At 34.6% G+C, this 12,500-nt stretch overlaps 2 protein-coding genes and 1 long non-coding RNA gene across 5 annotated transcripts in view; 2 read left to right on the top strand and 1 right to left on the bottom strand.

The window, feature by feature from the left end:
- Positions 1-1,333: 1,333 nt before the first annotated feature.
- Positions 1,334-8,452, top strand: mllt11 (MLLT11 transcription factor 7 cofactor). The gene is made up of 3 exons (XM_059350643.1): positions 1,334-1,468; positions 5,601-5,772; positions 7,349-8,452. Exons 2-3 carry the CDS (start codon positions 5,608-5,610, stop codon positions 7,430-7,432), a joined length of 249 nt encoding a protein of 82 aa, XP_059206626.1. The 5' UTR covers positions 1,334-1,468; positions 5,601-5,607; the 3' UTR covers positions 7,433-8,452.
- Positions 8,453-8,729: 277 nt separating this feature from the next.
- On the bottom strand, positions 8,730-11,438 carry LOC131985503 (uncharacterized). Its single transcript, XR_009395637.1, has 2 exons — positions 10,792-11,438; positions 8,730-9,742 (listed from the first exon to the last, which is right to left on the bottom strand). It is a non-coding gene; the product is annotated as an uncharacterized LOC131985503 (long non-coding RNA).
- gabpb2a (GA binding protein transcription factor subunit beta 2a) overlaps positions 9,160-12,500 on the top strand; it is a 9,358-nt gene continuing 6,017 nt past the window's right edge. The window contains exon 1 of one of the 3 annotated variants that reach the window (XM_059350633.1): positions 9,160-9,590. The gene's annotated coding sequence lies outside the window, so the exon portion shown is untranslated. Of the gene's footprint in view, positions 9,591-10,497; positions 10,914-10,961; positions 10,972-12,500 lie in introns of those variants that run through there. The other 2 variants (XM_059350632.1, XM_059350634.1) reach the window with 2 other exon arrangements.

Here is a 12,500-nt window from a genome sequence, read left to right as displayed (position 1 = left end):
TAATATTCTAATAAATAAATATAAATATAACTGAATGTTTAATGTTTATTCCTCTGCAGCAACAACACACTTTAATTATTTACAAATATTTTAATTATTTATTTGATTGAGGTTAAAATAAGAACTGTTCACTGTGTGTGTGTGTGTGTGAGTGTGTGTGTGTGTGTGTGTGTGTGTGAGTGTGAGTGTGTGTGTGTGTGAGTGTGTGTGTGTGTGTGTGAGTGTGTGTGTGTGTGTGTGTGTGAGTGTGTGTGTGTGTGTGTGTGTGTGTGCCAGAAACATCCAGAACAAACCGGAAGTTACCATGTCTTTCAAAATAAAAGTGTAAGCTTTTGTTATATAATAAATGAAAATACTCAGATTACATATAACACAGTTTATGTAACAAATGATTTTACTTTGTAATATTTGCACAAATAATAACAATAAATACTAAAATAAAAACACTTTCATTTAAAAGAATAAATAAAATATATAAAATATTCTGTTAATGATGTTAAAAACACAAAAAGCTTCAGAACTGAAACAAAGAAAATGTGATTTTTTTTGTTTAGTTTAAAAACAACAACAAAATGTGAGAAAAAAAACATAAATAAAAAATATATATTATCCCAGTCTACAGCAAAGTTCATGTTCACAATCACTGTTAGGAAAAGATAAAAAAAATAAAAATAAAAATTTAAAATAAGTAAAATAAAATAGTCTTTACAACAGGGTTTATGGGCGCGGTCCCCGTTGGTAAAATAAATTAAAATTTTATTTTATTTTATTTTTAAAAAAAGTCTTTACACCAAGTTTATGGTCCCAGTCTGTGAAATTATTTTTAAAAAGCTTTTTCACCATAAACTACTATTTATATTTTAATATGATTATATTTAATGTTTAAAAAAATAATTATTTTCCTTTGTAAATTATATTCTTATTATTAAGAACTAATTTGAAAATACTTTTTATGTAAAACGTCATATTAATAGTATCGTAAATATTATTATTATTATTTATTATTATTAATTATATTTAATCATAATTTTTCCACATCAAAATATGAATAAAGTATTATATGTGTATCTGAAGATTGAATTATAGTTTGTATTAATTCATTCATTCTGAAGTAATAAATGTGTTTTTGCTGAATACAGTAAAAGCACAAACCTCTGGGCTTTTATTCTGAAATATGTAACCGGAAAAATAAAATAAAATCGTTTTTACACAAAGTTTATGGGCACGGTCTGTGAAAAAAGTCATAAAAATAATAACTTCCGTTCTTTTTGCTGAATAAAGTAAAAGCGGCTTTTATTCTGAAATGTCCAACCGGAACCCCTGTTGTGTATTGAGGTGATCTTGACGCAGGCGCAGAACGGATTGAACCTGCAGCAGCAGCAGCAGCAGATCAGAAGCAACAAAAGAAGAAACAGAAGAGAGAAGAATAAACAACATCAACCTTTATTTTATCACCGGAAACACAAAGGTAAACAACGTTTTGTTTACATGCCGTGATTTCTCTGCTGAATGACGTGTTGTTGTTTATTTGTTGACAGAAAGCCGGTGGCTGCAGAATTAACCCTTAAAATAAAACCTCCAACCAAACCAGACGCTCAAATCTGAACATTTCAGCTGAATTAAAGAGGAAAATGTTCGTGATTCATCGTGTAAAATCGGCTTTTTCCCGCTGAATGATCGGAGCCGATCAGCGGGCCAACGCCTCTGATCACACTGATCGATCACACAATGTGTCCCGGATCATTACCAGGCACGAGGCGGGGACAGAGGGGATTGATGACGCGTTTTTAGTTCTAAATAAATAAAATGATCGATCTGTAACAGAGCCGATCAGCAGCTGGAGCCGATCAGAGACAACGCCTCTAAATCAGAAGGCTCCTTCACAATAAAAGCAGTAAATCTTTCTAAATGTGTGTGTGGTCTGGAGGCAGCAGGTTTATTTCAGGCTGCACTGACCCACTTCCTGTTTTAGTCATGACATCATCATCATCATTAGAATCAACCTAATAAATGAGACATGAGACGTTTCTATCATGTTCTATTTATTGAGATGATAATAAATAATAATTTTATATGCTGGAAAGCTTTGATCTGATGTGAAACAACTACAGCAGAGTTGAGACGCTGTTTAAAACATAAATACTATTTAATTCATCATTCTGTGATCCTTCAGGACAGAAAACTGGTGGAGCAACGAGGCGTAAAATGACCAAAACAAGACGTAGAATGACCAAAAAAATGAATAAAAAGGTGAAAAAAAACATGATATAACCACAAAAGATGTGAAACAACCCAAAAAAAGACGTACAATGACCAAAATAGACGTAAAATGTTGAAAAAATACGTAAAATATTGAGATTTAAGAGATTTAAAAATGACAAAAAATTTTTTTAAATTAATGGAAAAAAAGACGTAAAATGACCCAACAACAGACGTAAAATGTTTTTTAAAAAACCCATGAAAGAACCAAAAATAATACGTTAAATGACCAGAAAGACGTAGAATGGCAAAAAATAAAAAAAATAAAAAGGTGAAAAAAACATAATATAACCACAAAAGACGTGAAAAAAACAAAAGAAAACGTAAAATGACCCAAAAAGACGTTAAATGTTGAAAAAAAACATGATATAACCACAAAAGATGTGAAGCAACCAAAAAAATACGTACAATGACCAAAATAGACGTAAAATGTTGAAAAAAAGACATGAAACAACAAAAAAAAGACGTAAAATGACCAAAAAAAGACGTAAAATGAACAGAAAAAAACTGTAATGAGGCGCATTAATTCCAAATAAATGAAGTTATTGATCGTTAACAGAGCCGATCAGCAGCTGGAGACGATCAGAGACAACGCCTCTAAAATAAAAGGCTCCTTCACAATAAAAGCGGGCGGAGGGCTGTCGTCTGGTTCAGCAGGTTTATTTCAGGCTGCAGTGACCCACTTCCTGTTTTAGACTCTCTGGAAGAATCTGAATAAAAATATATAAATAATGAATGAGTGATGGAGGAACTCTGCCTGGAAATCTATTTATGATCTCATACAGAAATATCTTTAAATATAAATGATTAAATGAAGACGAGTCTGATCCGTCAGCTGTTTAATTACTGATATTTAATCAATATTCACTCTTTTCTCTTTATGTGTTGCTTATTTTTGTATTAAATTTAAAAAAAATCCAATAAAAATATGTATTAAAGGGATTAAGTTGAAATTAAATTAAAATTGTACAGTATAGAATTATTTTTAAAATTAAAAATATATATCAAAATTAAATATAATTAAAATTGTATATAATAATATATCATGAATTATATATATAATTATATGTTTACTATATATATAATTTTATTAAAATAATATATAATTATATATAATTATATATATATATTAATTATAATTATAAAAAATAAAAAATAATTGAATTTAAATTTTGTTGGATATAATTAAGTTTATATCTATAATTAAGATTAAAAAAAATATGTAAACCAAAATAGATTAAATTAAATGTTTTCGTACCGTATTAAATTGTTTTAGATTAAAAAACAACAAATTTAAATAAATAAGTAAAAAAACATTTTTCACAGAAAATAAAACAATGTATAGGCATGAATTAATTTTAAAAACTATATTACATAAAAATAAAAAAACTATATAAGAAATATAAAGTAAATAAAATGTTTAAATTGTTTAGTATTTCATTATATTTTTTAATTTAAATGATGTTAGAGAAATTGAATATATATGTAGTATAGTACTAATAAATGAAATGAAAAAATAAATACAATTAAATTAAAATGTTCTAGTACAGTATTATATTGTTTCAAATTTAAGAACTAACAAATTTAAATAAATCATTAAAAAACATTTTTACAGAAAAAAATGTTTAGGCATGGATTAATTAAAAAAATATTACATTAAAAGTAAAAAAATATATAACACATATAAATAAAAAATATTAAATTGTATAGTATTCCATTATATTTTAATTTAAATTATATAAAATAAATGTAATATATGTAATATAGTATTAATAAAATTCAATAAAAAATTAATACAATTCAATAAAAATGTAAAAGTACAGTGTTAAATTCTAATTAATTAAATTAAATTAAATGTTTTAGTACGTATTCAATTGTTTTACATTTAAATAAATAAGTGATAAAACATTTTACAGAAAATAAAATAAAAAATTTGTAGATTAAAAAATTAAATAAAAAATTATGAAACATGAAATATATGATGATGATAATAATAGTTATAATAATAATAATGATGATAAAAATGTTCAAATCAAACTGTGAGCTGTGTGTAAACATGGTGTTGAAGCTGCAGAGACTAAAAATAAAAGCAAAACGAGGTTTAAAATAAACCGAAGCTGCTTTCAGTCGGAGCAGATTTACTGACCTCAGAGACAAACAACAAACAAACAAACTGAACCTTCTTCTTCTGCTTTTTCACAATACTGACTTATATTAAAAAGACTCCAGTGAAAAAAAACACACATTTATCAGGATTTTATATCAGTTTTGACCTAAAATATCTTATATTATTATATTAGAAAATAATGTTTTTTTAATTGAGATGTTTTTTTTTTTTTTAATCTGATTTATTATTTATTTATACATATTTAGGGGCCGAGCTCTAACGATGGAGGAATCTGTTGGAATCGGTCCGTTTATTATTATAACAGCAAATTAATCACGTTTTTGAGGCTTTATCATATTCCAAAACTCACCAAACTTTTGGAACAAAATCATATCCCATCAAAAATGTACGTATTTCATTAGTTTCAGAAGTGGGCGTGGCTAAATGACCTACTAGCGCCCCCTAGAAATGAGCCCCTCACACAGGTTTGTCGTAGAGACACGAAATTTGGTCCATATATGTATCATGGGAAGATGCACCGAAAAGTCTCAAGAAGCCATACCCAAAAACAGACAGGAAGTCGGCCATCTTGGATCAGAAATGGCGTTTTAGACGTCTTTTGCCATGTCCACGCCGCATACTTTAACAAACTCCTCCTACAGATTTAATCTGATCGACTTCAGACTTGTTCAGCACCATCACAAGGACCTTGACATCAAAAGTTATTAAAAGCTTTGCAGACCGTCACACTATGGGGGCGTGGCATGGCGGCAAAATATGGCGTTTTGGCATAAAACAGGAGATTGTTATAACTTTGCCATACTTTGTCAAATCAGATCAAAATTACTTTATTTATCCCCAAGGATTGTCTGATCTGGTCCAAACAAACATTTTTAAAAAATCTGACATTTTATATAAAATGACCAAAAAAGACGTAAAATGACCAAAAAGACGTAAAAAGTTGAAAAAAGACATGATGTAACCACAAAATACATGAAACAACAATAAAAATGACATAAAATGACAATAGAAAAAACAAAATGAGGAGAACAGCGTTGGATGTGAAAACAAAAGTAAACCATTAAACACAAACATACTTTTTAAAATTGGTCTTTTGTAATATTTACTATTTTATTTATTTATGAATATATATTTAAACAGTATTTATGTGTGTGTCCCTCCAGCAGCAGCTCTGACCTCTTTAGTTTTGTGTTTCTGTGTTTTGTGTCTCCAGTCTGAAGATGATGGAGAAGTCGAGCAGCCAGTACGACTCCTTCCTGTTCTGGAGGCAGCCGATCCCGGCCCTGGACCTGTCCGAGCTGGAGGACCTCGGCCTCGGCGCCGCGGGGCCGCCCGCCGCCAGCGCCAAGGACCCCATGTCCTCACTGAGGGGACAGGACGAGGACGTGAGTCTGAACATTAATCTGATCTTCATGTTTTATCGAAACGTGTTTGTTCTATTATCTACAGGATCGTCTCAATAAATCACAATATGATGAAAAGTCCATTCAGTAGTTCAACCAAGTATTGATTCATACAGATGAACAACATTTACATATTAAACACACTTTTTTAAATTGGTCTTTCGTAATATTCACATTTTTTTGAGGCCGTTCATTTTATGTCATCATTAAATGTAAGGCAGGGCCGGCTCTAGTCCATCTGGGGCCCTATAGACCAGATCCACTGGTGTTGAACAGCTCCGCTTGCTGTTTCATGGAGGGGAACTCTGTTTGTGTTTGCCCATGGTGCCAACCAGCTATATAATACAACTGTCTGTCTATAGAATATTAACTGACAAGTCAATTCTCAAAGAAGCCCAGCTGGAGACGCTAACAAAGTTAGAGACAAGAGAGACAATCAAAGTTAAACCGCATGAAGATATACTGTGTTAAGCTAGCGTTGCTTTATTTCAACCGATCTGACCGTCTAAAGGGGGCGATCTGACCGTCTAAAGGGGGCGATCTGACCGTCTAAAGGGGGGCCAATCTGACCGTCTAAAGGGGGGCGATCTGACCGTCTAAAGGGGGCGATCTGACCGTCTAAAGGGGGGCGATCTGACCGTCTAAAGGGGGCGATCTGACCGTCTAAAGGGGGGCCAATCTGACCGTCTAAAGGGGGGCGATCTGACTGTCTAAAGGGGGCGATCTGACTGTCCAAAGGGGGCGATCTGACTGTCTAAAGGGGGGCGATCTGACCGTCTAAAGGGGGGCGATCTGACCGTCTAAAGGGGGCGATCTGACCGTCTAAAGGGGGCGATCTGACCGTCTAAAGGGGGGCGATCTGACCGTCTAAAGGGGGGCGATCTGACCGTCTAAAGGGGGCGATCTGACCGTCTAAAGGGGGGCCAATCTGACCGTCTAAAGGGGGGCGATCTGACCGTCTAAAGGGGGGCGATCTGACCGTCTAAAGGGGGGGCGATCTGACCGTCTAAAGGGGGGCGATCTGACCGTCTAAAGGGGGGCCAATCTGACCGTCTAAAGGGGGCGATCTGACCGTCTAAAGGGGGGGCGATCTGACCGTCTAAAGGGGGGCGATCTGACCGTCTAAAGGGGGCGATCTGACCGTCCAAAGGGGGCGATCTGACCTTGTTTTTTTTTCAAATGTAGACATTCATTCTGTGTGTAATGGATCTATATAATGTGTTATTTTTGGGACTCTGTCTAAATCATAAATACAACTGAAATCCATCATTCTCCGATCCTTCGGGACATAAAAACTGGTGAAACGAAGAGGCCGGCTCTGCTCCTGGACGCAAAATGACCTAAAAAAGTCATAAAATGAACAAAAAAATGTAAAATATTGAAAAAAGGTGTAAAATGTCAAAAAAGACGTAAAATTACCAAAAACACGTAAAAATATTGAAAAAATACGTAGGATGACCAAAATATATATGTATAATATATATATAATAATTATTAATAACCCACATGTCTCTCTCTACCTGTCTGTCTGTCTGTCTGTCTGTCTGTCTGTCTCCAGGAGATCTCTGAGTTTTCCTCCTTTAACTTCTGGAGAGCTCCCATCGTCGACATCGACGCTCTGCTGGCCGACCTGCTGCTCTAAACCTGATCCTGAACCTGATCCTGCTCTAAACCTGATCCTGAACCTGATCCTGATCTGATCCTGGATCAGCCTGCACCACGCTTCACATTAATATTATTATTATTATTAATATTATTATTATAGCAGAAGCTAATTTATAGAATCTGAAACATTAAAAAGTTTCCTCGTGTTAAAACAGCTTCAAGAAACTACAGACCTGATCCCAGACCAGACCTTAGACCTGATCCCAGACCTTAGACCTGATCCTAGACCTTAGACCTGATCCCAGACCAGACCTTAGACCTGATCCCAGACCTTAGACCTGATCCTAGACCTTAGACCTGGTCCCTGACCAGACCAGACCTTAGACCTGATCCTAGACCTTAGACCTGGTCCCTGACCAGACCTTAGACCTGATCCTAGACCTTAGACCTGATCCCTGACCAGACCTTAGACCGGATCCTAGACCTTAGACCTGGTCCCTGACCAGACCTCAGACCGGATCCTAGACCTGATCCCAGACCAGACCTTAGACCTGGTCCCAGACCTGATCCCAGACCAGACCTTAGACCTGATCCTAGACCTGGTCCCTGACCAGACCTTAGACCTGATCCTAGACCGGATCCTAGACCTGATCCCTGACCAGACCTTAGACCTGGTCCAAGACAGACCTTAGACCAGGTCCTGGTCTCTGAGGATCTGAGTCGTCCAGTTTGACTAAGAGAGATTTGACCTTTGACCCCTTTGAGAAATATTAAGTCACTTTATTTATTTGTTTGTTTGTGTTTATTTATTTATTTATTTGTTTCCATTTGTGCCTTTTTCTTTTCTTCCTGTCGTCGTCCTGCTGCTTCATTCAGACACTTTCACTGTCCGGCCTCATTCTTTATTTATTGATTGATTGATTTATTTGTTTATTTCTGGTTGTTGTTGTTTTTGTGAGCCGGCCTCAAACTGGACAAACTCCAGTTCATCTGTCAGAATGTAAAAACCTGCCAACAATAATAATAAGTCAATAAAATGTCACGTTTCTGATCAAAACCTCGTCTGGTCTTTCATTTCTTCACAGAAATCACTTTCATAAGGTCTCATTTATTTTATGGATGTTTATTTAGTTTGCATGAACATTTTCTGTCAACAAACACTTTAAAGTAAAGTTTTAATAATATATATTTCAATATTCAATTTAAATTAGAAAGAAAAGCCAACAGACAAATATACCAACGTTCATTTATTATTTAATGTTTTTAATTCAAGTTCAACATTTTACATGAAAAACATTTTGTGGTTTAACAAAATATGTAATTATATATAAAAAAAAAAATAGGAAAAAGATAAAACAGGAACTTTTTAAGGTTCAATGAGTTGGTTGCTGACAACTTTAATGTTTATGATAATAAATCATCTTCCACAATACATAACACAATGTGAAATACCTGACAAAGCAAATCATTCTTTTTTTTAAATCACAAAGAATGTATATTATATAAAATGTCACACAGAATCGGCAGTTTTTTTAATTATATATATATATATATATATATGTTTATGGAAGCTTTCATGACATTAAATGCAGCTTTACAAAGTGTTTCATAGTGAAATAAAACAGACTTTAAAAATAGACACAGACAAAAATAAAGATTTATGTATGTATATATATTTAATATAACATCAATCAAATTTACTTTATATATTAATATATTTAATATTTGCTGTGATAGATTAATTTATAAATATCAGAACTTGTGTTTTAGACCCCTTAGTTAAAATCTTTGCCTCTCTAATAATAATAATAATAATAATTATTATTGTTATTATAATAAAGTGATGTGTTTGTCTAATGGAGAGCAGCAGCAGCGCTGAGCTCTGCGGCATCATGGCGGCTGTTCTCCGGCTGGTCTCCGGTCAGTTCTTCTGCTCGGAGTTTCCCGCCTCAGACTGAGACTCTCCCGCCCAGACTGACCTGAGACCAGCCGCCGGGGCTCCGTCCCTGAGCCCGCCCACTGGGAGGTTAACTCGCTGCGGCTTCCTGCTCCGGTGTCGCGGCGCCGCCATATTGGTACCAAACAAAACACTAAAATAACTACTTTTATAAATCCTGCTCGGCAGGTGAGCTACCTGTCGGAGTCTGAGCCACGTCACGGGACGGAAACCCGCGGGATTATCCGAGAGATTTAAGGTAAAATAGCTTTAATTACACTTGTTCTCAGTCTGAGCTAACAGCTAACAGCTAACAGCTAACGGCTAACGGAGCTAGCTGAGCTACAACGGCGGCAACGACGCTCCACTTCCGGCCGGGACTTTCAACATAAAACAAGCTCTGAACCAAACCTGTTGGAATAAGAAAGTAAAAATAAATTACCAATAAATTAAAAAAAACGAAAACTTAAAACTGTATTAAGATATTTGGGTGATTGTCATGAAGCCAGTCTAAGTTCTATCTGTGAAGATTATAAGGACATACTTTATTAATCTAAATATATTTCACTTTTATATGAATGAACAATATAGCCATAATGAGGCACAATTCATTGTTTTGTGTTCAAATAATATTTTCTATATTTTGATTCACAAATTCATTACTGTAATGCTTCCAGATAAAATATCATGGTTTCCCCACACTTATATACAATAAATATTTAATAAACTTTATAGAAAATAATATACATTTGTTTAAAAATGTATAATTTAACAGAAGAAAAACGAATTTCTTTAAATTAATAGTTTGGGGCTACTTTTGTCTCTTTTAAGTTTTAGAGTAAAAATATAAAAACTGAAAGAAAAACTGAGTCTAGGGCTGCAACCAACGATTATTTTCATTATGGATTAATCTGCCAATTATTGAAACGATTAATCGATGAGTTGTTTGGTGAATAAAATGTATAAAAACATCAATGAGTGTTCCCAAACCACCAGATGACGTCATCAAATCTCTTGTTTTGTCACAAACCAGAGATATTCAGTTTATTGTCATAAAGGAACAAAGAAACCAGAAATATTCACATTGAAGAAGCTGAAATCAGAGAATTTGGACTCATTGTCTTTAAAGAACTGATCAAACCAATTATTAGATTATCAAAATAGTTTTTTCCGTCATTGTATAAACCTTTAAAAAGTCAAATGTTGATGCATGACACACATTGAGTCTTATTCTGAAGGCCAGCCATAACATCCGGCCGTGTCGCGGCTGTAACTCTGTATCTTTCCGCAGTAAACAGACCCATAGAGATCTATGAGCAGACCCATAGATATCTATGAGCAGACCCATAGAGATCTATGAGCAGACCCCCGGAGGAGAGGCTGAGCTGCGGTGCCGCATCGTGATAATAATAATGTGCATTATTTGCGCTTTGTGAATGAAAAGTGTGCACATTACTGACCTATTTCTTGTGAACGCGGAGTGATAAAAGCCGCAGCACAGCCGCTTCCCCAGCCGCGGAGGGATTGGTCGTGTTTAGCCTGTTAGCTTAGCAGAGCTGCGGCGGACTAACCGACTGGGACGGTGAGTAGCTGCGCTGCGGTCCGCCGGGGCGTTAAACCACCTTTATCTTCGTCTCCAGGTGTATAAAAGGCACCAGAACAGCATGTGTAGTGATTTAAGAGCGTTTCCGGGGGTAATTGAGCCGTTGGCGGGCTGCTCCGCTCCTGGAGGAGCCAGTTAACCGGATGTGGAAGTAGTTTTTCCGCCGCGGTGTAAAATAGTTCGTTTCTGTGTAACTTCCTCCGGAAAACAACTTAATATCAACCGGTTTCCTGTCTGCCGGTGCTGCTAGTGTTCCGGTGCAGCGGGAGGCCGGTTGGACCCGGTCCGGCTGTAGAGGAGAGCCCGGGGCAGCAGCAGGCAGAGCCGGGGGGGGAGGGCCACATGGCGGACTCTTTCTGTCCGCGGAGGCGGTAAAATGGCTCCTCGGCCGCGGACAGAAAGCCTCGTCCTGCCCCGTCCGCGCTCCGTTACTCTGCTGTGTAGCACTGCGGGTTCCATTACCGGACAGCGGCTCCCGGGCTAACTCACCTAGCTTCGGCTACTTTTAACATGAAACAAAAACAAATCTGTTTACATTATAAACTAATGAAATATTTAATAATATCACCTCTAACTAGTTAACAGTTGTGCAATAATTAATAATATATTTTACCCAAGTAAATGTCCTAAAAACACGATTCATTTTTTTTTACATTTATTTACAGTATTCAGATATTTGACTGAAGTTTAAAAACTAATATCTCACTGTAAACATACTCTATAATAAACAAACAAAAAACCCCAAAATGATCGAAATACACACAAGTTGACCAAAAATAGATGTAAAAATGATCAAAAAATGTCACAACTATGGAAGTATTTAATAAAAACACCTGTAAAAACAACAAGTTAACAGTTGTACAGGAATTAATACTATAATTTACTTCAGTAAACATACTAAAAACCAGATGAAAAAAAGTTATTTACAATATTCAGATCTTTTACTAAAGTTAAAATTCTAATATCTCACTGTAAACATACCCTGCATTAATGAAGAAGTATTTATGATTGTGAAGTATTTTATTTAATTAAAGATACGAATACCATGATTTAAAAAATACTTCTGTACAAGTATTCATATTCTCTACTGAAGTAAAGTACTAAAGTATACTCTTTTATAAGAAAGTATTGAGTTATTTTGTTTAGGTAAACATAATGATAATACCATGATTTATATAATACATTGTTACATATTTTACTTAAACGTACTAATAACACTATTAAAAAATATTTATTTACAGTATTCAGGTCTTTTCCTGAAGTTAAAATACTAATATCTCACAGTGAACATACTCTATAACAATTAAACCATGGTGGGAAGTTATTAATTAGTTTTAAACATAATATTTAATTAATGATAGTAATACCATGATTTTAAAAATACTTTAGTACAAGTATTCCTGTTCTCTACTGAAGTAAAGTACTAAAACACTGTAATATCTTTTATAAGAAAACAATGGTGGAAGAATTATTGAGTTATTTTATTTAGGTAATGTTGGATGGGAAAGGATGTAAAAATGACCAAAAAATGACACAAAATTATCGAAATAGACACAAATTGACCAA

The sequence above is a fragment of the Centropristis striata genome, chromosome 14 (genome assembly GCF_030273125.1).
Source record: "Centropristis striata isolate RG_2023a ecotype Rhode Island chromosome 14, C.striata_1.0, whole genome shotgun sequence".
Classification (NCBI taxonomy): Eukaryota; Metazoa; Chordata; class Actinopteri; order Perciformes; family Serranidae; genus Centropristis; species Centropristis striata.
This window is presented reverse-complemented; position numbering and strand designations above follow the sequence as displayed.

Bases quoted from the DNA above. Each gene is read 5' to 3' on its own strand.
- mllt11 (XM_059350643.1), top strand. From the start codon at position 5,608: ATGATGGAGAAGTCGAGCAGCCAGTACGACTCCTTCCTGTTCTGGAGG. The intron at 5,773-7,348 runs GTGAGTCTGAAC...GTCTGTCTCCAG, and splicing joins TGAGGGGACAGGACGAGGAC to GAGATCTCTGAGTTTTCCTC.